At 40.3% G+C, this 27,003-nt stretch overlaps 1 protein-coding gene and 1 pseudogene across 3 annotated transcripts in view; one reads left to right on the top strand and one right to left on the bottom strand.

The window, feature by feature from the left end:
* Window positions 1-936: 936 nt before the first annotated feature.
* LOC125883464 (putative nuclease HARBI1) lies at window positions 937-8,268 on the bottom strand (annotated as a pseudogene).
* Window positions 8,269-8,316: 48 nt separating this feature from the next.
* The window catches only part of spata6l (spermatogenesis associated 6-like), a 42,309-nt gene continuing 23,622 nt past the window's right edge, over window positions 8,317-27,003 (top strand). For all 3 annotated transcript variants that reach the window (XM_049568894.1, XM_049568896.1, XM_049568895.1), the window contains exons 1-6: window positions 8,317-8,446; window positions 10,858-10,995; window positions 12,350-12,398; window positions 13,780-13,821; window positions 14,022-14,146; window positions 15,148-15,240. In XM_049568894.1, coding sequence (XP_049424851.1) covers window positions 8,399-8,446; window positions 10,858-10,995; window positions 12,350-12,398; window positions 13,780-13,821; window positions 14,022-14,146; window positions 15,148-15,240 — 495 coding nt within the window. In that variant the 5' untranslated portion in view covers window positions 8,317-8,398. The remainder of the gene's footprint in view (window positions 8,447-10,857; window positions 10,996-12,349; window positions 12,399-13,779; window positions 13,822-14,021; window positions 14,147-15,147; window positions 15,241-27,003) is intronic.

The following is a 27,003-nucleotide window of genomic DNA, read 5'->3' as shown; positions in this document are numbered from 1 at the left end:
AATATTGAATTGTGTACGTTGTATTGTGTATCAAATCGTGTATTGAGTGGATAGTTACACCCCTAGACTGAATGATGTATGAATTTATTACTTGACTGATGATTGTGTTTGTTTGGTGAGGGAGTGAACTTACCCTGTTACTCTGTCCATTCAAAGTTGGCAATTTTGGAGATGAGGCTCAGCACCCTTGGATTGGTCGTGTTGCCCCCCCCTCACCCCCCCGAACACCCTGCATTTGTAACTACTCAATACTCATATCTTGCAACATATGGTAGTTTAAAATATACTGAAACAGAATGCTCTTCATCGCAGCTGGAGGAGGAGGAGGAGGAGGAGGCGGCAGAAGAGGATGTCGAAACATTGTCTGCTGCCACGGAGATTGATCCAGAGAGGCCTACTGAGGTATAGATATAGCTACTGACAGTCTTCTACCCATTCACATTTCTTTACATCTTTGTGTAGAATTTGGAGTTTGACATGTACACTGAAGTAATGGGAATTAATGCATGGACAGACAACTAGCACATTTTTATCCTTTTTAACAGAGCATGGCTGGCCATTACCAGGAGGAGGAGGGTCCATCAACCTCCACAGCACAGCTTGACACAGTGAGATGTTCAGTAAATGCCAGGTTAATTCTGCATGCAGAACTGTGGAATTTAAATGTCATCCATATGTTTCACCAGTTACCAATAAAGGAGTTGTACAGGAAGCACCTTGTAAAAAATGGCTAAAACGGACAAAGAAATGGTGTACCTGGACCGCCAGATCAGGAAGGCAGACTTGGAAATTCAATTACTAGAATGCCAGCTGAGGTGGGTGCATTGTCAAAGGTGAAATTTGTTAATTTTGTTAATATTACAAATACTGACTGTTGCATAGGGAATAAAGAAGACCAAATGAAATGTGAGTTATTTGTCTTTTATTTGACTGGTTTCAATCAGAGAAGTGATTGCGGCAAATGATATCCCTTACGGCCCTTCCATCCTGGACATCTACTGGGTAGATGGGATGGTCATCCTCAGGGTCATTAACTTGTATGGCAGGGTGTTGCTCTCCTCTAATAGTGGCAATATTATGGAGAACAACACATGCCACTATAATGTCACATGCCCTCTGACACTGGAACCGGGATTTGAGAATGCCAAAAGTCATCTCAACCCGGGCTCTAGTCCTGCAGTGGGCCCCATTGAAACGCTGTTGGGTTGGGGGCCTGGCTCAGGGTCAGGGTAAGGGGTCAGCAGAGAGGGCTGGCACGGATATCCTCGCTCCCCAAGTAGGTAGCCATCAAACTCTCCTGCAATTATAATGGATACATTTGGTTGTGTTAAAAGAGAAAAACATATTTGCACAAAGCTTTGGGCTACTTACCACGTGCAAATCTATTGCTCAGGCTACACTCGCGGAAGATCCGGGAATCATGGACAGAGCCTGGCCACTTGGCCTCCACATTAGTGATTATGTGTGTTGCATCACATATGATCTTGAAAGTGCAGAGGATGACATGTTAGTTGCAGTATATTGTGATGTATAGTCTGTCACTTTAAGATAAAAGGCTAGTTAATGTACCTGAACATTAATGCTGTGGAAGGACTTCCTATTAACATAGTCCCCCTCATTTTGTGCTGGAGCAGTGATGGGTATTTGGGTGCCATCTGTGCACCCTAACACATTGGGAAGCCCTGCAAAATAATAGCTAATTACTGATCTCAGTCTGAGGTTGCAGCAGAATGTCTCTAACATAATATTAAATATAATATACAATACAGAATATGATTTTAGAATATTGTCATTGACTTAAACAGATTTCTACATTAGTTACCTGCAATCCTGTGGAACTCCTCTTTTATGTTCCTCAGAGGTTTGTGCCCAGGGAACACCACCATTGTGGGCAGCAGGCGTTTCAGAGCTAGTGTCACCTTTCTGACAGCTCTACACACCGTGGCCTTTCCGATGTGTTCAGCATCACCAATATTGTATAAAAAGCTACCGTTCGCAAAAAAACGTAGCGCGATGCACAATATTTGCTCCGATGAGAGCGCACGTCTGCGGTGTGTCACATTTGATATGTGTGGCCGGAGAATATTGTTCAGGTAAATGATTGAATTTAATGAGAAACGGTACCGTTCAAACAGATATTCATTTGGGAAAGACAGCACATCTAAACGGGGTCTAAAGATCCTTTACGAATTAATTCTGCCTCAATATCAATCGGATTTCCTAAATACGGACAACCCATGTCTGTCTGCCAGCTTGCTTCAGTAGGGAGGAGACAGGGTGAACTCGGGGTTTCTTAAAGAAAACCTGGTAGTGAGCAGGTTAGGTTCACAGAGTCAGTTGCCATGGTGATTGACTCAGAGTTTGACTTGCCTCTCTTTCTGGAACTGAAAACCCAGAGTTTCCCTCATTTCAGGGTTAATATACTCTGAGTTTTCACATAACCCGCTTTCTGGAATACCCCTCAGGTCCTGAGCTGAACAAACTCCAAGGTTGTTGATCACCTCCACTACTTGCTGTATTGACTCCTCTTGGCTGAGGACAGAACTTAGGGATGAGGTTAGGTCACTCACCCATTCATCCATGACTGCAAGAGCGGACAAGATGAATTGCTGTTTAGTGGATAACAGATTAGACAGAGCTTATCTATGCCTGTCTATTACACACAAGAGATATCACCTTTTTTTTTAAATTTTTGTTGGCCAAACTGTCTGACTTGAGTGTTCTTGTTAGCTTCCTGGGTACCTGAACAGAAGTTTTAGTGAGGTTTGTGGAAAATGGTTCAATCTGAAGTTATGTCTTTCAAATAGACTTTCTCCAGTCATGTATTGTCATCGTTCAGATTTGTTTAGAATATTGTTATTAGGGGTGTAACGGTTTTGAACCACACTGGAAAACCGAGGTTCAAAGGATTTAGGTTTAGAAACTCATTCTGTCTTCCCAAACCGAGGTTTTTCATTTGTATTTTATTTATTTAGACCAGTGGTTCTCAACTGGTGGGTGCCAGTGGGTGGGGCCCCATGACCCACTTTTGGGTCATGGGGTCATTTTGGGTGGGTCACAGATGTGTGCATCAAAAAAAAAAAAAAAAAAGGTGAGGGAAAAAAGTCAATTTTCTGCTTTGAAGTTGTTTTTTGGGCAACAAAACCAGATATTTTTAGATATTTTTCTAGCAACAAAACCAGATATTTTTAGTGATTTTTTTCTGGTGACCTGGGTCGCGACTTGATTGAGGACAAAACTTTTCTGGAAGTTTTCAAAATGTTTGTTTAGTAGTTTTTGAAAACCGAGGTATGAACCGAGCCATGAGTCAAAAACCAAAGTCTGAATTGAACCGCGGGTTAAGTGAACCGTTACACCCCTAATTGTTATGATATTGTATCTATCGTGAACCCAATATCATGTATTGTGATCTGAGGGTACCGTCACACCCCTAATGATCAACAACACTATGTTTAAGCGATATGACTTTATGTCCATTCAGACTGTACAGAGACAACGGATAGAAATCCAGGCAGTGTTCTGCATGTCCTCAGCTGCTTGTTTTACTTCATAGAGTCAATACTCTGACAAATACAATGAAGTGTGTGGTGTCACCAGAAAGCACACCTCTTTGTCACCTTTAATCAAAACAAGCTCAATCTGACCAAACTTGATCGACTCATCAGCCTCACGTTTTAGGCAGAGAAAAGATCCTTTTTTGTAAATGGTGCCCTTAAAGTCTACCTCAGTGGACACAGAATCTGGTTCTGTAACCATGCGTGCTTCAACTGCGTTGCGCACTGCATCACTGTAAAGGTGAGGATGATATGGAGTTGAGTTTTTTGACTTCAGCACTGGTGCAAAAAAGGAGTTTGAGCTGAGGGTCGTTTGGAGGAGTTGGTGCTGGTTGGTGAGAGTCTGGCACACATTCTTAAAGTTTTGTATCCTCCTCACACACCTCTTGAAGTAGGAGTGTTTACTCTCGAATCTCATTGTCCATAGCCATATTAGAGGACCCAGTATGAGGATCAGTGAGGCGTAATGGAGAAGATAGTGGTGCTTGGGTTTTAGATGGTTAGAAGGAAACACCGCTTTCCTTGTTTCCAGATATTCTACCACAACAATGTTGAGGTAAGCTACCTGGGCAGTGGCAATCTTGGGTGCACACACAAGTTCTACAAGTTCTTTCAAAGTGATCAGTAGTTGCCACACTGGCTCATGAAGATCAACTTTGTCAACAATGATGACAGGCAGGAGTCTAAGGAGACACCAGTTCTCCGCTGCTTGGCCACCTACTGTCTTGGCCTTTTCACTAACCTGACAGGGAGATGAGCTGGAATCCAAGTCCTTGTAGGCAAATTGTGTGATTCACCTGTTCAACTGACAGTATGTGAGCCAATGCTTGACCTTTATGAAGCAGCGCAGGTAAATGGCTAAATCATAAGCTACAACTCCTCAAACAGATCATGCCCTATGCATGGAGGAAGGCCTGGCTGACATACATGGAAGTATTTCAGGGTGTTAAAGATGGAATCACCATACATGCCTTTGACATGATCCACATGACTCTCCTGCAATAACTGCACTGCCTCTTTGTAGCCATCAACTGTTTGTACAGGAAAGTACTGACTCACACTTTCAAGTTGGTCTCTTTGCACCTCACAGTACCTGCAGAAGTACTTGGAGGTGCTGAAATTCTGCGAGCAGCCACCGATGCAGTGTGACCCCAAATTGTCACCCACAATAGACATTACTGTTGCTCGAACCACATGACCAGAGATGGTAACAAATCCATGGTCTTCAAGCTGTTTCAGGTCTGACAACATTCTCGAGAACACTCTTTCCTGACCGAAGGCTTTGAAGTCTGTCTCTTTGTACAACAGTACTAACTGCATATGGTCAATACTGGAGCGATGGAATGGCTCAAAGTCAGCAAGTGTGAAGTATACTCCCACAAGCTTGTGTTTTTTCCTGGATGACCCAAGTGGGTTGACAACTTCAAATGCGTCCTGATACAAAATCAGTTTCAAGGTGATGTCACCTGCTTGTAGAAATAGCTCGTTGGATTTGAAGACTGAGCCATCACAAATATCACTTAAGATGACATCAGAAATAGGACGATTTTGGGACTCAACACATTCTTACCACACGACAGGATCTTTTAGAATACCTCTTAAGGTGTCCTGTAAGTGTACATACTGTGCATAACAGTCTTTTCTATGTTCACTGGTGCCCAGGTAAACATTTTCTGGGTGCACATAAGCAAAGTTCTTCTCAAAATACTGCCTCCTGACATATTCAGTGGAGAGATGAGAGCTACATGTAGCATGCAAATCAGTTTCCTGAAGACTCTGAAAAACTGAATCCATCTCAGCATCCGACATGTTCGTATGACCTTAAGTGTCTCTTCAATCTTGTCTTTAGTGTACTGATGACAAATGTCATTCAGGCCGTTGATCTCTTCAACAATCATTTGAATAGTTGATGATGGTACAAGATACTTTGCTTGGAGTTGCATGTAAAACAAGCACAGATTCCTCATATACTAAGACCTAAGGTCAATGTCCTCTGTAACCTGAGACTGATTTTCACTTTGGTCCATTCCACTTTCAGTTTCATTGGGCTCAATCTGAGAGGATACAGATGGCTCAGAGTGTGTGACTCGAGTATTTACATCAGTTTCCTGTTTTATGTGTTCTTGACACATGGGATGTAAATGATGACTTCACTTTAAATGCCTTGTTACAATGGCTGAATGGGCAATGTACTAACTCATGCTTACTCAAATGTACCTTGAGGTGTGCAATACGGTCTCTCAGATCAATGCATTTCTCTTTGCAATTCACAACATCACATACAAATGACCTCTGTGTGTCATCCAACTGTGAAACAGGTCTGTTGTGGGAATGATAGACATGAGCTTTTAAGGCATTGTACTTTATGAATTTTTGTTTGCAGTCTGAAAAGCAACATGAAAAGTAGCCATTTGCCTCATGTCAATGCAGAATCTGATGATCAACATAGCTTTTAATACTTTTCAGGGAGATACCACATGAGTGGCAAGTAAAATTTGGCATAACATATGCCATTGTAGCCCACCGTTGGAAAATCCCTGTGCACACACTCAATCACAGCCCCAAACTAAGGTTGCATGTGGGAGATGTGACATACCAAAGGCTTGTGGCCAACCAAATCTCTTGGTCCTTTAAGGCAAGATGGGTTCTGCAGAATGAACCAGTGCAATAACGGCACCTGTAGCCAGCGGGAAAAATAAAGCATATGTGAATTTAAGTTAGTAAGGTGCAGCAAGCAACTTGGTACAACAAAAATGCGTTTATTACATGGGGGAAATCAACTGGCATTAAGTTAGTTTAATATTCAACATTCATTTGACATTCAAAATACAAACCTATTATTCGCTTTAACCATTTGAGTGAATGATGTCAAACCAACTCTGTAACATACAGACTAATATCCCTCACATGCCACAAGGCTTGTTTTTCATAAAATATATATTTTTCTAAATACAAACCTATTATTCGCTTCAACCAATTGAGTGAATGATGTCAAACCAACTCATAATGATTCACTCAAATGGTTGAAGCATTTAATAGGTTTGTATTTTGAAAAAAATGAAAAAAAAATTATTTTAAAAAAACAAGCCTTGTGGCATGTGAGGGATATTAATCTCTATGTTATAGAGTTGGTTTGACATTATTCACTCAAATGGTTGAAGCGAATTCTATTTTGAATGTCAAATGAATGTTGAATATTAAACTAACTTAATGCCGGTGGGAAATCGTTGATCCACACCATAAACTAGCTTTACACAGCTGCTTACACGATGCACCGACATGCGCTTAAGCTAGGCTGCTCGCTTGTTTAACAGTTACTTAATATTAGCTAGCGAGCCAGCTTTATGAAGCCACCTTCAATACACATTTTTATTCTCATATGCATTGTAGTTAGACCTGTTTCTTACCTTCTTCGCCACTTTTGGCTTTTGCCAAAGACTTTGAAAACGGCATAACGTTAGTCAGTGGGGGAGGGGGCAAGATGGATTCAACTTCTGCAGAATGAACTGGTGCAATTATGGCACCTGTGGCCAGTGGGAAAAATGCCACTCATACCACACATATGCCACTTTAAGTTAGTAAGATGCAGCAAGCGTATTTTTTACATGGGGGAAATCGTTGATACACCTTAAACTAGCTTTACACAGCTGCTAACATGATGCACCGACATGTGCTTAAGCTAGGCTAACTTACTCGCTTGTTTAACAGTCACTTAATGTTAGCTAGCGAGCTAGCTTTATGAAGCCACCTACAATACACATTTTTATATGCATTGTAGTTAGACTTGTTTCTTACCTTCTTCGCCACTTCCGTATGTACCAAAGACTGTGACCGACGTGCTCTTCGAAATTCAGGATTTTCCTCCGCCGTTCTCAAAATCTCTCTGCACACGGTGTGCTGTTGTGCGTGCTGCACTGACTGTAGCGTAATCAGTGAGGGGAGGAGGGAGGGAGGGGGGAAACAGGGCAGCGGCAAGTTTAAGTCCAAGTAGTCTGTTTTGTTGTTTTATTTGTTTTATTTAGGATCCCCATTAGCTGTTGTACAACAACAGCTATTCTTCCTGGGGTCCTTTCAACAATCTTTACATTATGTCAATACAATTATTCCATTTACAACACATAATAATCACACATAACAATACAGAAAACAAAACATAAGACAATACACATATACGGTCAGCACAGGGTATATGTAACATTTACATATAGATATATTTCATCCAATGTCTGTATCCTATGTATAAAACAAAACTCAATAATTGATTAAAAAAATAAAAAATAAAAAAAATAATATATATACAGTACAGGCCAAAAGTTTGGACACACCTTCTCATTCAATGCGTTTTCTTTATTTTCATGACTATTTACATTGTAGATTCTCACTGAAGGCATCAAAACTATGAATGAACACGTGGAGTTATGTACTTAACAAAAAAAGGTGAAATAACTGAAAACATGTTTTATATTCTAGTTTCTTCAAAATAGCCACCCTTTGCTCTGATTACTGCTTTGCACACTCTTGGCATTCGACTCTTCGCCTCTTGGTATCCATGCTCTTAGAAACTACTTCGAGTTGATTAAGCTGATTCCGGTTCCTATCTCAGAGTAGATCAACTCAGAGTTCAGGATTAGACTCAGAGTTTGCTGAACCTGCTTTGTGAAACAGACCCAAGGTCACGAGATAAACCACACTTTACAGAGAAACCCCTGGTCATCGTGGTAACTAAATCCGGAAGTTGTAGTATCCATGACAACAAGGTAAGGTGACGCTCAACCGGAGAAAAGTAAACTGTTTTCAGTTGAAGCTGTGGTTAGCCCGTCTTATTGCTCTGACAGAGGAGTACGATGTCCCGCAAAGCGCTCAAAGTGGTGGTTGAAATAAAGTTCAGAGCGGTAAGATCTGTCATTTTCCTCAATTATTCTTAACCTATCCTCTGCATGTACCCTGTGTCTGTAAGCAGAGAATGGTACATCACACACCAGACCGCATTCTGATCTTTGTCAGTTTAATATTTTCTTACCTACCGGCAAAGGCACATATTTTTTACCACTGACTTAACAATGCTGTACGAAGCGTTAAGGAATAGGCTACAATTCGGCGTGTAGCTAATGCACAAAATACGTGTTTAATTGATTCAATTACAACTTTAAGACTCGGCTCACTTGTTCCCTGACTTACCACCCACCATAACTGGGTATACGCTGTACCTGCATAGTCTGTGTTGTGTTATGTATGCAACTATAACACATTACTCATGTAAATTGTGGTATTACTTTTAAGTTAAGAATAAACTTCTTCCACCATTGTCTGCAGGAATGAACAGGCAATGTGAGATTAGTGTGTATACGGCCTTTTAATTACAGTATCAGAAATATGTAGGCCTATGTATTACATAAACGTAAATTATTTTTTTTAAAAAAAGGTTGGGCCTCATATCTTCATGAACTAGCAGAAATCGACCTCATTATCAAAGGCCAAATTCAAAACTGTTACCATGGTAGTCACTTGGCTGATAGTTGTAGGCTCTTGTAGTCTCATTACACCTGCAAACAGAATTATATATGTGTACAACTACTAAATAAATCTGAGAAAAGATAAAGAATAACTGAGATAAAAAAATGGAAGGAGTTGCTTTTCGTAGTATGCTTTTATGAGTGCACCTGTATTTGACGACATCAGAGCTTTGCCTTGCTTGTTGTGATATCCAGTTACATTCGACCAAACATGATCAGTGCTTCCTTGGTAAGACGGGTCCTTCCAAGTCAGGTCTTACAGAGGTTAGGCAAGACTCCTTCTTTGTACTGAGTGAATGCACATTGGAACAGGCTAGCAGCTGCCCAGGTGTGTGTCAGTGAAGAGGCCTCACCTTCAATACCAGCAAAGTGTGTGCAATGAATTGCTTCATGCAAGGATACACACATACATCCTTGAAAATTTTGATCGCTTTACACCTGTGTGAGCTGAAGATTCTTATGATAATATGGGGGAACATGGAAACTGACAAAAAAAGCCCCCAAACTGTAACTTGTAGCCATTAGATTTTTACACTATGGGTGACCGCAGTAGTTGAACATGATATTTTACGTGGGCACACTGTTTAAATGAAGGGGGAATCTGTTAGTTGAAATGGGGAAAATTGAGAAGGCTCGTAGGAGGTCAGCTATATCTCCTGGAGCTAACGAGCTTTAAAAGTCATCATTAAAAATTTAAAATCCACTCTAAGGTAGACTGGAAGCCAGTGAAGTTATTTTAAAACTGGTGTGATGTGTTCTCTCCTGTTGGACCTGATTATGAGTCTGGCTGCAGCATATTTAGGCTCCAGTCACGCAGACAGTGTTATGCAGGTTGCAGAATGTGAGGTGCACCACACTGCCTTTTTAAAAAAAAAATTGAATAAATAAAAAAAAAATTGAATGTCACTAGTAAAAAAAAAATCTTGCTGCACATTTTTATTGTTGCATGGTTAACTTAGTGAGTGGCATGTATGGCAGGTAAGACGTGCACACTGTGACCGGGATCACATGATGAAGTAATGACATTTTATATCCAAAAGGTCAAAGGTCAACTTCACTGTGAAATCATAATGTTCTGCAAAAACACCTTTCTGGCCATTATTCAACATCATATCTCAAGAACAGAAGAGGTGACATTTGGTCAGACACTGAACTGGTGACACTAATCTTGGGTGTTCACTTTGAAACTGTGCTGGTTGTATAGATCTTCTGTCCTGCTAGGGGGAAGATGTGTGTGAAGCGTTCTTGTTTTCACAGACATGGATGTAAACTGTTACTGCAAATTTATAGGTTTGCAGGAGCATACAAGTGGTAACGTGAATGGAAAACAGACAGGGCCCATGATCAGATCCCTTTGAAGCTCCATATTGTAGTGGTATGGAAGCTGATTGATAATTTCCAGTTTCCACACAGAATGACCTTGCTGAAAGAAAAGAGCAAAACCATTTATATGAAAAGCAAAAAGTCTTAATCCTCACCAGATGATGAGTCATGTGAAAGACATAAGAAGTCATAGAAATAGAAATAAAGGAGTAGCATTTTCTTATATTGCATTGTAAAACCTATACATGATTCTAACGTACAGTGTGGAATAATTATTTGTTTTCCAAATTCAAAGTGATTTCAGAGGGAAAGGGGCCTTCAGTGTTCCTTTAAGCAGCATAAAGTAATATGAGACTTTTGTTACCCTCCAATAAGAGCCAGTGAAAATTGCTCAAGCAAAGTATGGATTATACTTATGACTCTATTTGATTGTACTAATATACAGTATGCTCCTCCACTGCTCACAGGTTTCTTGTCCTGGAGTTCATCTGCCAGCCAAGGATGACATCTACCTCAGCATATGCTTCATGGGCCAGTACCGTCAGTCTGAATGTCTCCCCGCCGTCTTTCCTCTGCTGTTTCATGAGATGATGACCTTTGAAAAGGCAGGTCTTTACTTATTATCTCTGCAGGAGAAAGACAGCTGTGATTAAATGAGGTTTGAATAATGTGAATGATAAAAATAGCTGACATGGAATGTGTGTGATTAGTTAGATCCAGTTATTATGCCTAATGCCATAAATAAACTTGACGTGACTGTACTTACCAATATGAACTCTTGTAGATAAAGTACATAAATATTCTTTGTAGAATAACAACCCATTGCCAGAAAAATGTTGACATTGTATGTCTGCAATCCATTGATACATTACATTTGTACAATATCATGTATCAGAAATGTTACATTTCAACAATGCTGTGATTAATGTGTGGTTAGGTTTAGGCATGGTTAGGGAAAGATCATGTTTTTGGCTTAAAATACCCAGTTTTGGGGGCACAATCTCTGCTGGAAAAGTGGTGATGCCTCATTAAAAAAACAACCACTTTTCATTGAACTACCCCAGCATCTAAAGCAGTGATATCTTGGTAAAAAATGGCTGCTCTTCATGGCACCATCTCTGAATGAAATGCAGGGATGTCTTGGTAGAAAACAATTGTTTTTTGTTGTACTCTGCTGGTAGAAAATGTAGCAAAAACAGGGGCGGGTTGTTAAACGTTTGGTGGCTAAAAAATCCGCTGGAAAACAGCGGCAGGCCACTCAATAACACTCGATTGTGTGTTGCACAGTTGCAGTACAGATGTTTTCTCAGATCCTTGCAGACATGGGAAGATGACAGACAACCTTTGATGAGGGTAGAAAATTAATTTGTAACCAAATCATCAGAATAAAAGTTGCCATTGCACATTCCTGCAAACCACAAATGTTACATTTGTATGTTATTATGTAGTATTTAAACTTTTGTGTTTCTTAACATTTCAACAACACTGTGGTTAACGTGTGATTAGATTTAGGCACTAAAACCACTTGGTTATGGTTAGGAAAAGATGTTTTGGCTTAAAACACCCAGTTTTGGTGCCACAATCCCCAGTGGAAATGCAGCGATGTCTCGGTACTGCTTTTGGTGGCAAAAAGAGCTGCTGGAAATTCAGAAACGGATCACTAAAAACAAACAACAACAAAAACAAAAACAGTTTTGTTGTTTTTTGGTCTTGAACAGTGGTCTACACCTTGGCCAGTGTCTGATCTACAGTAGGTGTCACACCATCCTCTCCTTCTCCAGAAGACAAAGCCAGCTTAAACACTGCATCACTTTAGAAATGTTGATTTGATATGTATGAAACATACAAATGCAATGTGTCCATGGTTTTTAGAAATGTACAGTGCCAACATTTTCTCCTGGTGACTGGCTGAAAATAAGAAAGCCAAATAAAAAAACATGAATATTGTGTTCTGTCTAGATTTTCAGGCATGCAGTTGATCCTGGAGACATCGCTGTGATGCTTGAGTGTAAGTTATTTCAATATACAGTTTCACACACTGTCTTTGGCAGATGTTGCATTAGTTCAGTGAGGACCACTTTTGTCAAAGAAAACCTTATTTTTCTATTTACAGTATTATATTTAGCAGTATGGCTCTGTTCTGGGGCCTCTCTGCCTTTACTTGGGCCTAAGCAGAAAGCCTTTGAACACCTCTCCGCCCTACGGCATGCCTTTGTGGAATGCCTCAGGTGGAGAGAGTACACTTCTTTGGCCTTCCACATGCCTTTGTGGAAAGCCTTAAGGCAGAGAGAGCACACCTCTCTCCCCGTGTGTCATCACCGGCTGGTGGCTGGTACCAGCACTGGGTCTAACCTGTGTAATGGCAGCAACAGAAGGTTTGCTGATCCAGCGGGGAGTCAAGGCAAGCTGGGGCGCTGACTGGGGGTCCATCACTGGCGTGTGAGGCGGAGGACACACTGTGATTTGAGGCTCTAGCTAACATTATTTACTTGAAGTCGCAGCAGTTAGCCATTGGATCCAGTTGGCAGAAGGCTAAACTATTAGCAACATTTTCGCCATCTCTGAAACACTCCGCAGATATTGTCATGTGTTTTATTTCATTTATTGTCAGACTCTCTTTTAGACTCTCTTTTTGATAAGTCCATCTTCCTTTTTTGCAGTGTAGGCTGTCTTTGCCATTGCTGGAATAGCAACTTTCTCAGCAGGATTCTCTACCATTGAATCAGGCGTTCACCATCTGAGGGGAGGTGCGCACACATCTGCATTTGTAGATGAGCCAATATGAACACCCTCTTTTTGAAATAACCTGTGATTGGCCAAAGTCACAGGCTAGATTTTCTAACACCTAGAAACAGAGTCAAGAGGACAACTTGAATTACAATATGCTCAAAGTTTATTACAGGATTTTTGTTCAGTGATGCCAAAATTAATCTGCCTACCCCAGTTTTAAGGCCTACAATATTTCTTTAATATCTCTATAGGGATGTGATAATGTAACAGGTTTTGATGACTTTAACACAAGTTACATGATTTTATATAAATTCTAATGTCACTGTAACTTTTAAACATTCCTGTTGTATGATACTTCTCTGTCATCTGTGTCGTATTTCTGCCATGCTGCTTTACATGCTACATTTATCTTACTTTTAATTGAATATATAGTAATGTGTTATATTTACTTTGGTCCTAAGAGGCCAGCCTCAGCTTCATATTCATAGTCTTATTCATATGATGTCAGTTTAATATAAGGCCATAGGGACTGTTGGTCTGTGTCCTGTCATAATGCTACCAGAGAAGAGTAGGTGCCAGTTTCCAGCTGAGAAACTATTGTTCTTCTTGACATACATGATACTGTGGATCTGTCTCAACTTGATACCTTTTCTCTTTAGATGAGACAGTCACAATAGAATTGGTGCAGCTTATTCCTCCAGGTGAGGTTATTTTTCATATTCATACTTTTGTTCCACTGGTTACAATTCCACCCATGTATATTGCCGCAGTCACTTTAACCCCACTCCTCTTGCCTGTCTGCACACAAGAATGTGGATGCCTTCATTAAACTGCTCATAAACATGATTCCAGCCAGAATAACCTTTGTCAGAGTATAACAGAAGTGTGTTTTTGTCTGCAGTGGCAGACACTCTGGCTTACTTTGAAGAAGACACTCGACGATTCTTATTTCCGGAACCTAAACTGGTTCCCTCCTTCTCTGGAGTGGATCAAGAGATTCTGATGACCCGAGCCCCTCACTTTCAAGTAGGTCCAACCATATGACACATTGCTTGGGCACAGTAATGTTGTTTATTTTCAATGTGGCTTAAATGGACAGCTCACCCCAAAATCAAAAAAAAAAAAAAATCTTCTTTCTCTTTAAGTGCTGTTTATCAGTTTTGGTGTGAGTCGCTGAGTGTTGGAGATATCAGCACTAGAGATGTTTGCCTTCTCTCCAGTATAATGGAACTAGATGGTACTGAGGTTTTTGTACTCAAAGCACCAAAAAAACAACAACTCAGCAGCAATGTCTCTTTCCGGAAATCAGGACGTGGTTATTCAAGATAATCCACAGACCTTGTTGTGAGCAGTTTCATGAAGGAACTATTTTTTTTTTTCACCAAACGACACCCGCCAATCATATCATTGCACACAAGGAAGCGTGCATCTACTGCTAGCTGACTAAGCACCACTAAGCTAGCTAACATTACAGCTCAGCCAAGGATGCCATTAATGTTTACATCTTGTGCTGTCACCAGCAAGAGCCATTTGTCCATGAGTAGATGCACACTTCTTTCTGAGTGGTGACACGATTGGCGGGTAAAGTTCTGAAGAAAGACAGTAGTTCCTTTGCGAAACTGTTCACAACAAGGTCTGTGGATGATCTAGAGTAATGATTTCTGGAAAGAGACTTTGCTGCTGAGTTTTTCAAATGTATTTTTTTGTCACTTTGAGCACCACAAGCCGAGTGCCATCTAGTTCCATTTTAGACAGCAGACGGCAGACATCTCTACAGCTGATATATACAACACTAAAACTCACACCAAAACTATCCAGACTGATAAATAGCACTACAGGTAACTGGAAAAAAATGAATTTTTGATTTTGGAGTGAACTGTCCCTTTAAAGGTACTATGTGTAGCCTGTGTATATTGATTCATCACTAGCACATTGTTTTTCAGATATTATCATATGGCTTTGGCCACAGTGGCAGGGAAATAAAAAAAATGTGATAACTGACTATTAAAGTGATCTATTTTTCCCAGGGCATTGCTCCAAGGTTGGAGTTTTCCACCAAAACAACCATCATTGAGTGCTCAGCTGACGCCGAGATCAACATTTACCCCAATGTGCCCATGGTAAAGATTATATAATGTGGTTAAAAATGTATGTGGACGATGTATCAAAGTCCAACATGCATATCTGAGATGAGTAGATATTTGTCAACAGCAGGCCCATACACCTGTCCAAACCTACTGTCTTTTATGGGTCACTTGAATTTGAAGTGTGGCCTTTTAGCAATAATAATATTGAACTTATAATCTATGTAGCATTTTTAAATAAAACACAATATCAACAAATATATTTATAAAATAGAAGACAAAATCAGGGAATAACAATTTTTATGCTGTCCACCTTATCCTAGCCCCCTTGATACCTTGCGTAAATTATGGCCGTAAGGAACCAGAGTTTTTCAATTGTAACATTAAGCTAATGGTACGCTAATCCTCTTTCCTGGAGCGATAGGCTATATGCACACTGTGGTGATGACGTACTTTTGATAAAAGCTAAGATAGCCACATCACTCCCAGGCTATAATTCTGCTGCGCTGGCAGCTGTTATTTTTTTCAAGCAGTGACAGTGTCTCAAAAATAAGGTTCAGTTTCAACAAACGGAAAGCACTACTGCTGAACATGGCTGTGTGCCTCTTTGTCAAGCTTCCAGTAAGAAGTACTTAGTTTTCATGCTTTTCCCTCCAATGTGGAAACCAGCTGAAAATGGATTGTCGCTATCCAGAGGGAGAAATTTACTGTTAATTATGCATACCCGAGTTTGTAGGTGACGTTTTAAAAAAAGACTGGGGGTTTGGGAGCAGAGACAGCGACCGACGGGTACGACACAGGATGACACACTGGAAGAGGAGGCTACAATCCCAAAGACCACGACTACGCTTCCGCTCTGTATCCCGCAGTCGTCGACTTAGCTCTTGATGAAAACATGTCCCCCAGAGCGAAGATCCTAAAGCTGAAGAAACAAATCGAGACGCTCACTATAAAGCAGCGTTTTGGCATTCACCATTTTGCTGGCTCAGAAAGAAACATCCGTTTTCTCATGAGGTAAGATGTCGAGCAGGCTCAGATAGGAGGTAGATGCACCAAAATGTGTTAATCTTACAGACATGTTCCCCTGTCCTGATTTAAGTTTAATGGCTAAGTAATGAAACTATAACTCGCCACTGTTTCATGGTTTTTTTGTATTGCAGAGAATGAAATGGGCCTAAAGTTAACGTGTGAATGTTGCGGAATAAAATATATTGGCAGAATTCTTGTATTTGTAATATTTCGTTATTGTTATTGTCAAACGTACTCCTGATTGCATTTTAGTTGTAGCAGCAGATATAGTATTGTGTGTGTGTGTGTGTGTGATGAAGGCTAACAGTGATACAAGTTTTAAATGGTTACATCTGGATTATATATTTTTTAGATTTGCATCCTATGACCACCTAATGCGCTTGTGGGCCTTAATAGAGCCCTCACTGCCATGTATGGTGACTGTGACTCAAGCACAGAGAGGCACCTTCACGGACACAAATTCCACCAGAGTAAGTACTCAATAATAAAAATAATGATAAAAATATTCATGGACCATACAGTAACATCTTGACAAAGATCACAGCTGACTGAATAAAGATAACATAATGTCACTTTTCATTTGTGTTTGAACAGAGTCAGTCCCTGTAGCCCATAGATGAGATGTTTCTAAAGTATCTTACACTGGGTTCAAAACTGCGTGATCTTGCTGACCGTTATGGAGTCCACCAGTCCACAGTCAGTCAGATTATTACAACATGGAGCAACTTTTTGTACACTGTGCTAGGGTCAGTGACTATCTGGATACCACTGGAGAAAAAAAAGGGAACATTTGCCAGCAGAGTTCAAGGGCTATGCAGACACAATAGTCATCCCAAACTGCATTGAGCTGAGGTGCTAGTGCCCATCTGCATCTCTTCTCCAAAATGAAGTGTTTTCTGCATACAAATCCTGCTGCACTCCCAAAGGGCTGCTTGGAGTTGCTCCTCACGGGGCGGTCACATTCATCTCTCCACTGTATGCTGGATCTATCAGTGACAAACAGATCATGCGAGAGTCTGGAATTCTCTCCCTTTGAGACCTAGGAGGGCCATCATGGTCGACCAAGGTTTTTTGTTGATGACTTTGTGCCGTGTATATAGGCCAGTATTTCTTTCTGGTAGATCCCAGATGTCTGCCAGTGTGGTCAGGGAGAACCAGTCCATTTTTATCTGAATCAAACCTTCAGTTTGTGTTGTTCAAAACTTTTTGGTAGGATTGGGAAACCTTTGATCCAGAAAACTGGGATTATTCTGATCCCAGCAGAAGGGTGGATTCAGGCTGGATTTAATTACAAAATGTAACAAAACTTTCAAATGAGTCAAATATATATATACATTTATTTGTATTTTGCACATGATTTGTTTAACTGTTGGGTGAAGTACTTAAAGTAGACATTAGACTACCTATTAGGCTTTTTGCCAAGGTAAATTAAAAAAAAAGTATTTTGTCCCCCTGAAATAATAGAATTATAGGCTGGTGAATTTATTTATATGAGACATCCTGTTTCTCACAGTGCAAATGCAAGAGCTTTCATCAGTGGGCCACAGGTGCAGTTAACATTGTGTTACCTCATTCAGTTATCTTATCTTATTATATAATGAGGAAAACTCTGTCTGTGGGTGTGTCTGTTCCACATTTTTTCTCCTCACTGACTTGGTCAATCCATGTCAAATTTAGCACAGTGGTAGAGGATAATGGGAGGATGCGAATGAAGCAATATTACACCAATTGGCCAAAGGGGGGTGCTATAGCAACCAATTGAAATTGCAAACTTTGAATGGGCATATCTCATGCCCCATATGTCATAGAGACATGAAACTTTGCACAGAGATGCCTCTCCTCATGAGGAACAAATTTGCCTCAAGAAACCATAACTTCCGGTTATATAGATTTTCTGCCATTTAGAATTTTTTGAAAAACACTTTATTGGTACCTGACCCTATTTTATAGGCCTCTGCTTGAAAATTGCATATCCATAATGAAATGAATATATCTCTGCAACCACAAGGTCTATTTGAATACTTTTGGTGTCATGGTAAAGGGAACACTTGTGAGATTTGTGAAGATGTGTAAATATCAGTATATGTGTTATATGTGAAGAGTAAATGAAGATGGCACACAGCACAAATGAAACATTTTGAGGTTCGCATAAAAAAAAAGCATTTACAGGATGAGTATCCCTTTGGAATGATGCAGCAGCAGCTCTAAACCTCTATCACATCATAGTACAATATGTGAACATTAACTCTGCAAAGGTTGATTCTGATAAAGTGAAGGAGAACAATATAAGAGAGGTTTTAGTACAGAAAATTCAGACGAGCTCTCCAAAACTGCATCATGTTTGCATGTGATTTTTGTCATGTACATTCTAATATCTTTCATTTTTTGTTTCTGTAAATCACTACTGATGTTTAGGGTATACACATAGAACTCTCTGTTTCGTTTTTTTCCTCTATATCCCGCTCCAAACTGACCTACTACATTTGGACCTGTTTCTATTCTGAGCTTTGGAGGCACATATCGATTTGAGTTATTGACACCTTGTTTGATTCGTTAGAGCCAATAGAATGACGCTATACCCAGAGTCAGCAGAACGCGTTGTGGGGCGATGTCGGCTGCTGTGAGCGGTCATTGTTTTTGTTCCCCCGGAACCTTTTTTTTCCGCCCGGATTCATTTGAATGACGGACAACTCGGTAGTACGCGAACGGTGCGTGAATGAACAGCAGAATGCGCATTTTACGGCGAAATTAATAGGGTAAGAGCCATATTACAAATATATTTTGGCAAAGAGATTTCTGTTGTTCTTTGGGCTGTAGCTCTGTGATGGTTAAAGGGAGAGTGATTTGGAGTATACATGTGGAAAGAGTGGAGTCTCAGCTTTCATTTGAGATGAATGATGATGAATGTATGTTTTGAATAACATGGTCGAGTTAGAGCCCGAAATATACCGAGTGGGTCGGGATATCGGTGCTGTTGGAGTTAGTTGTTGTTGTTGTTTATTTAGTTGATGTTAAAACTGAGTTTGGGGCATGTAAAAAGTTTTTTTCAGCCTTGTAGCTGAGGTTCTGCTGTTAAATTTGATGGGCAACATCACTATATTCTTCTGATCAGTGTATTGATACACACCAGGCCTTTCTTAGCAGCTCTAGCAGCTCTCTCTCCAATTGGGGGACTTTAGGGCTCAACAGGTTTTAAATTGATCTCTTCCTAGTAATTTTGACCGATCTGCATGAAACTCAGTGAACATAATCTAGGGACCAATATCTAAAGTTCCCTCTTGGCAAAAGTTGGAAAACTTACTAACACTGAGCTTCTATAAGGCAATGAATATTGCAGAGGGCGTGGCTCATCACATAAAGGTGTATAACATCTCAAGGGTTTCACCGATCACCACGCAACTTTGTAGGCATATGACCACACATAATCTGAGGGGACCCCTCCATTATTGACCCGATCAAACAAAATGGGGGTGCTAGAGAGCTAATTTCTTATCTAGGCCTACCCGCCATATCGATTTTTACTAAACTTGGTAGATATGTAGAACAGAATGCCTCAAGGTGACTGGAGAAATTTAACTCTAATTGGCAACTGGGTGGCGCTATAACAACAGAAAAATGCTTAAAAATGGCTAAAATGCGACCGATCGCTGTGGCTCCCCCTGTGGCCAAATGTTTTGTTTTTCTTCTTTCTAATTCTTGGTATTACTAAGTCATGGTATGGTATGCTGTGCATAATTACGGAAACTGTCAGTGTGTCATTCTGTCAGTCAGTCATTATGTCTGTCCCATGTTTTTCTATTCACTGACGTGGTCAGTCTATGTTTCCCATGTGAACTACCAGTGCGCCCCACTTTTAAGTCAATACAGCATATAAACACTTTAACTATCTGCCTTTCAACGTACCTCAACTATTAACGTACAGTTTTAGCCCACTAACTATCCCACAGTTAACAATGGTACTACTGTACTTTCAATACAGCAATCATACTATCAAATTCACAAAAACTCTGTCTGAATACATTGCTCTTCTTAATGGGTTCAGTTGACTATTTAATCTGCAATTTCCTATGACCTGTATCCCAAACACACACCATGTGAAACTATACGTGGGCAACTGTGCACTCAATGGGCATGGACTAGTAGATAGTGACTTAACAGACATTCATTTAAATGAAAATAAAAAAGATAATTACTAATTAAAAGATAATTACTTTAATTTTAACTTTTGTCTATCACTTCATATTAAAGTAGTTTCTAAGAAGTACATACCCCATGCTGTATTCTGTCTCTTAAAATAAAAACTTTTACAGTGACCCCACACTGGCTATTTCACCTGTTCTTACATAGCCAGTAGCTTACATTATGATATGCAGTTCCATGTAAAGTACTGGTTTTAGAAATTTGGTTATCTTGCTTGTGTCTGGACCAGGGTGATCCAATCCAGTGTTGCTTTGAAAAAAACAGTACAAAAGTAAGATGGATTGGCTAATGGGTGGCTAAACATGGGATTTCCCAATCTCAGTAATTCTGATCCAGATTAAATTTTCTCGCCACCAGACAATCAGAGATCTCCGCCTTCTGATAGTCTGGGGACACTCCTTTCTAAAGTGTGTTTAACACACTGGCGAAAACGGCCGGCAACAAAGCAACGCCGTGCACTCCCCCTTTTCTCGTCTGCAAGGACACAAACACACAGAGAGCTTGAAAATGGATGCCGAGAGCTTTAACTGCGTTTTATCAAACGTGTGCTCAGTCCACAAGATTGTGGAAATGAAGGACTTACAGCGACTTGAGCCATTTTGTACCGCTGCACATGTTTCTAGTCGGACTATGTTTACGAGCACAAGAGTTCAGCGAGCCACCGAAGGACCGCCCTGTAGATTTACTATTGGTTCTGCAACATAGGGAGTTTTTTTAAACTCTGAAATTGTATCCGCCCATCTAAACACAAAATCACGGAGAAAGTCATCAGTCTTTAGTTAAGCAAAGCGTCTAAAGACTGACTTGTGAGTCTAGGGCCCTGGCAACTATGTAGCACAGAAACTCACACTGTCAGTGTCTATTAATCGAATTAATAATTGTTCTTTGAACAACATTTTGCCAGTGACAATTGATACAATTACAGCTTAAAAGTTAAACATTTCCCAAGCATACAGAAAGCAGCACATTTTTTCTACAGATTTAAACTAAAAGTGACTATCAATACAGTGGCAAGTTTTTTTTGACAGCACCGTAGGAAAGTTAAGGTTATACGATGATAGTTTATATAGACACATGGATAATAACAGTAATAATAATAATAATAAACTTTATTTATATAGCATCTTTCAAACAAGAAATGCACCACAAAGTGCTCTACAATAAGGGCAGTTTAAAGGAGCGCCTGTGGAGCGGGGGTGCGTTCTCAACACACACCAGAGATGGGGACTTGAGTCATTGTGACTTGGACTTGAGTCGACTCAAGTTGCTGTTTTGATGACTTGTGACTTGACTTGACAAAAAATAAAAGACTTGAGACTTGACTCGGACTTGGAAGTTAAAGACTTGACACTTGACTTGACTTGAGACACGATGACTTGAATGACTTGAGTGTTATTCACATCATGTTTTCAGTTTGAATATAAAATTAATAAATTAATTTAAAAAATAATGTCGATTACCCGGTAGGAGCGCAGGCTGAGAATGGCGTTGTCATGATCATCTTCGGCTTTCAGAATTACCATTATGACGGCAAAAGACGAACAGCACAGTGCAAGACATGCGGCATAAACATCTCGGACAGCCAGACGACAACTTCAAACTTTGTTTGTCATTTGAAGAGCCATTCTGCCCAGTAAGTGCTTGTCAATTAGCTAATATTATCTGGTTCGTCGGTAGTTAGCTATCGTTAACTGGATACACACACACACACAGTTAGCTATCGTTAACTGGATACACACACACACCTCCTGTCATACGTTACAGGGGTGGGGGGTCGGTTGTTTTTTAATTTATTTGCTAAAATTAACCCCATCACCATCACAAGACCTGTACGTTAACGAGCAACACAGGGTTAAATGAGCTAAATGGGTGATTTTGGCCGCTGCCTTGGTTAGTGAGTGTGTGTGTGTGTGTGTGTGTGTCCGCGCACGCGTGTGACAGTTACTTATATCTTGTCTTTTCACTTTATTAAGATCAGATTCTGCAGGTAAAATTACAATGATAAGGTGACTTGACTTGGACTTGGACTTGACTTGACCTATTACAGGACTTGACTTGACATAACCTGTGACTTGACTTGACTTGCCCAAGAAAAAATGACTTGGGACTTACTTGAGACTTGAAGGTTAAGACTTGAGACTTACTTGAGACTTGCACATGTGTGACTTGGTCCCATCTCTGACACACACACACACACACACACACACACACACACACACACACACCTCCTGTCATCTCCCTATGTCTCCCCTTGAATATAGTGCTTCCCTCAAAGACAGTAGAGACAGTACTAGCTTACATGAAACTATCATGAGCTATCAAATCAAATCCAACTTTGTTTATATAGCACTTTTCATACATAAAAATGCAGCACAACAACTGTGAACTACGAAATAAGGTCACCAGCCCTCTCACATACAATCAGGTCCATAAATATTTGGAGATTGACACAATTTTCAGCATTCCAGCTCTGTACAACACCACAAGGGATTTGAAATGAAACAATCAAGATGTGCTTTAAGTGCAGACTCTGAGCTTTAATTTGAGGGTATTTACATCCAAATCAGGTGAACGGTGTAGGAATTACAACACATTTTATATGTGCCTTCCACCTTTTTAAGGGACCAAAAGTAATTGGACAATTGGCTCCTCAGCTGTTCCATGGCCAGGTGTGTGTTATTCCCTCGTTATTTCACTTACAAGGAGCAGATAAAAAGCCTAGAGTTCATTTCAAGTGTGGTATATTCATTTGGAATCTGGTGAGGTCATCTCTCAATATGAAGTCCAAAGAGCTGTCACTATCAGTGAAGCAAGCCATCATTAGGCTGAAAAATCAAAACAAACCCATCAGAGAGATAGCAAAGACATTAGGTGTGGCCAAATCAACTGTTTGGTACATTCTTAAAAAGAGAGAACGCACTAGTGAGCTCAGCAACACCAAAAGACCTGGAAGACCACGGAAAACAAGTGTGGTGGATGACAGACAAATCCTTTCCCTCGTCAAGAAAAACCCCTTCACAACAGTTGGCCAGATCAAGAAAACTCTCCAGGAGGTGGGTGTATCTGTGTCCAAGTCAACAATTAAGAGACGACTTCACCAGAGGAAATACAGAGGTTTCACCACAAGGTGTAAACCATTGGTGAGCCTCAAAAACAGGAAGACCAGATTAGAGTTTGCCAAGAAACATCTAAAAGAGCCTGTACAGTTCTGGAACAACATCTTATGGACAGATGAGACAAAGATCAACTTGTACCAGAATGATGGAAAGAGAAAAGTATGGAGAAGGGAAGGAACTGCTCAAGATCCAAAGCATACCACCTCATCAGTGAAGCATGGTGGTGGTAGTGTAATGGCATGGCCATGTATGGCTGCCAGTGGAACTGGATCTCTTATATTTATTGATGATGTGACTGCTGACAAAAGCAGCAGAATGAATTCTGAAGTGTTTCGGGCAATATTATCTGCTCATATTCAGCCAAATGCTTCAAAACTCATTGGACGGCGCTTCACAATGCAGATGGACAATGACCCGAAGCATACTGCGAAAGCAACCAAAGAGTTTTTAAAGGCAAAGAAGTGGAATGTTCTGCAATGGCCAAGTCAATCACCTGACCTGAATCCGATTGAACATGCATTTCACTTGCTGAAGACAAAACTGAAAGGAAAATGCCCAAAGAACAAGCAGGAACTGAAGACAGCTGCAGCAGAGGCCTGGCAGAGCATCACCAGAGACGAAACTCAGCGTCTGGTGATGTCCATGGGTTCGAGACTTCAGGCTGTCATTGACTGCAGAGGATTTGCAACAAAGTATTAAAAAGTGACAGTTTGATTTATGATTATGTCAGTTTGTCCAATTACTTTTGGTCCCTTAAAAAGGTGGAAGGCACATATAAATTGTGTTCACCTGATTTGGATGTAAATACCCTCAAATTAAAGCTCAGAGTCTGCACTTAAAACACATCTTGATTGTTTCATTTCAAATCCATTGTGGTGTTGTACAGAGCTGGAATGCTGAAAATTGTGTCAGTCTCCAAATATTTATGGACCTGACTGTATCCTACTGTCTGAAAGTTAACTAGCTGCTACGACGATATTGTCGGCATCAATTACATTGTACTAACCAGACAAATTTGTTGCGCTGCTCGCACAGCTCCATGCGTGTCCCCTCCTGTGTTTGTTCGAGTACTGAGGTGTGTGTTGTATAATTCTTAAAAAATTTCTTGTCTTCGGATTGCATTGTGTTGTCTGTCGCTCGTAACTGCCATAAACTGCTGTAACTGACCAAACTGCCATAACTGCCACAACAAAACAGGAAGGAGGATTTGATTGGCTGCCTGGGCCAATGACGACAATGACGAATGGTGCTACTGGCATGTGACGGTCAAAAAGTAAAATATTTTAACTTTTCAGTGTCTACGCGCATCTAAAAACGCGCGTTTTTAGACGCACGTCTAAAAAGAAGCATCAACAAAAACACACGTCTAAAAAGACGCCAGAAAAACGGCCGTCTAAAAAGATGCTTGAACACCGTTCAGATGCGCCGTATCATAGGAAAACAATTGTTTTTACTGGCGTCGCGCTTCTAGCGTGTCATCTCAGTGTGATTGCCCCCTTACAGTTGTCAAGTCGGCTTGAAATAAAGTCATGAATCAATTTCTCAGCATCTTTTTCATTTAGAAATAGTTGCATCTTAGCTAAGTTTCTGAGATGGAAAAATAATGTTTTTGTCACCTTGTTATGTGGGACTTAAAACTTAGATCTGAATCAAGAATCACGCCAAGACTTTCTCCAGAACGAAAATTGTTGCTCATCCATTTAGTTGTTGCCAAAAGACAGGTAGTAATAGAGTTTAGGGCAGTACCATCGTGGAAACAGATATTGTGTTCTCTAATGATGTCACCAAGTGGCAGAATTTTTATTTTATTTGAATATCATGGATAGAGCTAAATATGAGGCAACATTAGTGTGACAGGCTTCTTTTTGTTTACAGGGCAGTCCCATCTCAATCTAATTATCAAGGAAAGTGGAGAGGTAAAAATAAATGTAATGGTTTTTGTGATTTCCTTGTCTCTGGGAATCCTCTATATAAACATGTCGTCCTGTGTGAAGACAAAGTCACACCAGTCTAGTTCAGAAATCAACATCTAGTCCTGGATCTGCCAAAAGTGAAGATGTGATTTCCTTAGTGCATGTATGCCGTCACTGATCTTAATATATTGGCAGTCCCCATAGCTTGCTACATTTGGGCATTTAATTTCAGCAAGGTCAAACACTGGCTGCCTGTTTGGATCGTACACAATCCTATCAGGTGATGACCCCATCCATGGTGCGTTGGGGTGGATAAGGAAACTACAAGGATAGTGGTTGACAACTCTTACTCTGCAGTACTTCTTCACTGCTGCAAATTCCATGTCAAGCCCCCTTCTCATGTCTGCAGTTTGATGGCTAGGTCTGACTAGCCTTTGGAGGAGGTGATGTAAGGTTGCCTTAGCTTGTGCCAGTCAACGCAGGAACTCTGCTCTTTCGTACTGTTTTCAATTTTGTGTGCCGTCTATAAGGATGCTTGTTGGTTTTAAACTTGCCGGTCCCCAGACAATTTTATTTGCAATCATTTATAGCCCCCCTAAACCAGCTTTTTAGCAGAACTCCCTGAATTTTTATCCACTCTCATCTTAAATCATGACAGAGTTGTACTGTGTGGTGATGTCCATGTTGATGACTCAACTAATGTTCATGAACTTTTAAACATTGCTCCTTTTTTTTTTTTAATTTAAACAAGTATGTGTGCGGAAAAACACATAACCCTGGTCATACATTGGACCTTGTATTCACCCTAGGTGTACAAATATCCTCTGGGATATATTGGACATGACTGTATCTGACCACAAATGTATAGTTTTTAACTGCAAAACACCAGTTGTCAACACCGTCTTTCCCAACTACTTGTGCACTTGCTTCCATAACGAGCTAAGTGTCTCAAAGTTATTACACATTATTTGAAAGTCTAAGCCCACAACTCTGTCAGTATTCCCACACCAAAGATTTGTCCGACCGTTTCAACTCAATAAGCTTGTCTTCTGTTAATATTATTGTACCTCTTACAGTTAGCTCCAAGCCTTCAGAAAGTAAGCAGCCTTGAATAAATGAAAACATCCGCAATTGTAAAAGAGAATGTAGAAAAGCAGAGTGTAGATGGAAAAGGTCTGGCCTCCAGGTTCATCTCATTATCATGAGGTAACTATTGTTATACAATATGGTGAAGGACACAAGAAAACAGTATTTCTCAGAACTTATTTCTGCACATCAGCACGACTCTAGGTTTTTATTTGATACTGATGATCAGCTGGTAAATCCAGTCCCCCTTTGTGCCCCGTGTGATAGTGATGCTGAATGTGAAATGTTTTTATCTTACTTTACTGATAAAGTGGAGTCAATTAGAGCCTTGATTAAGCAAGATAGTTTTAACCAGTTTTATCCCACCTTTCTTGATCATTTAAAAACAATATTGTGTATGAGAGTGTCTTCCAGCCCTCTTGATATATTACCTGCAAAGTTTTTACTAAAAGTAA

This window comes from Epinephelus fuscoguttatus, linkage group LG23 (assembly GCF_011397635.1).
Source record: "Epinephelus fuscoguttatus linkage group LG23, E.fuscoguttatus.final_Chr_v1".
Classification (NCBI taxonomy): Eukaryota; Metazoa; Chordata; class Actinopteri; order Perciformes; family Serranidae; genus Epinephelus; species Epinephelus fuscoguttatus.
The sequence above is the reverse complement of the archived record's forward strand: the minus strand, read 5'-3'. Positions and strand labels throughout refer to the sequence as shown.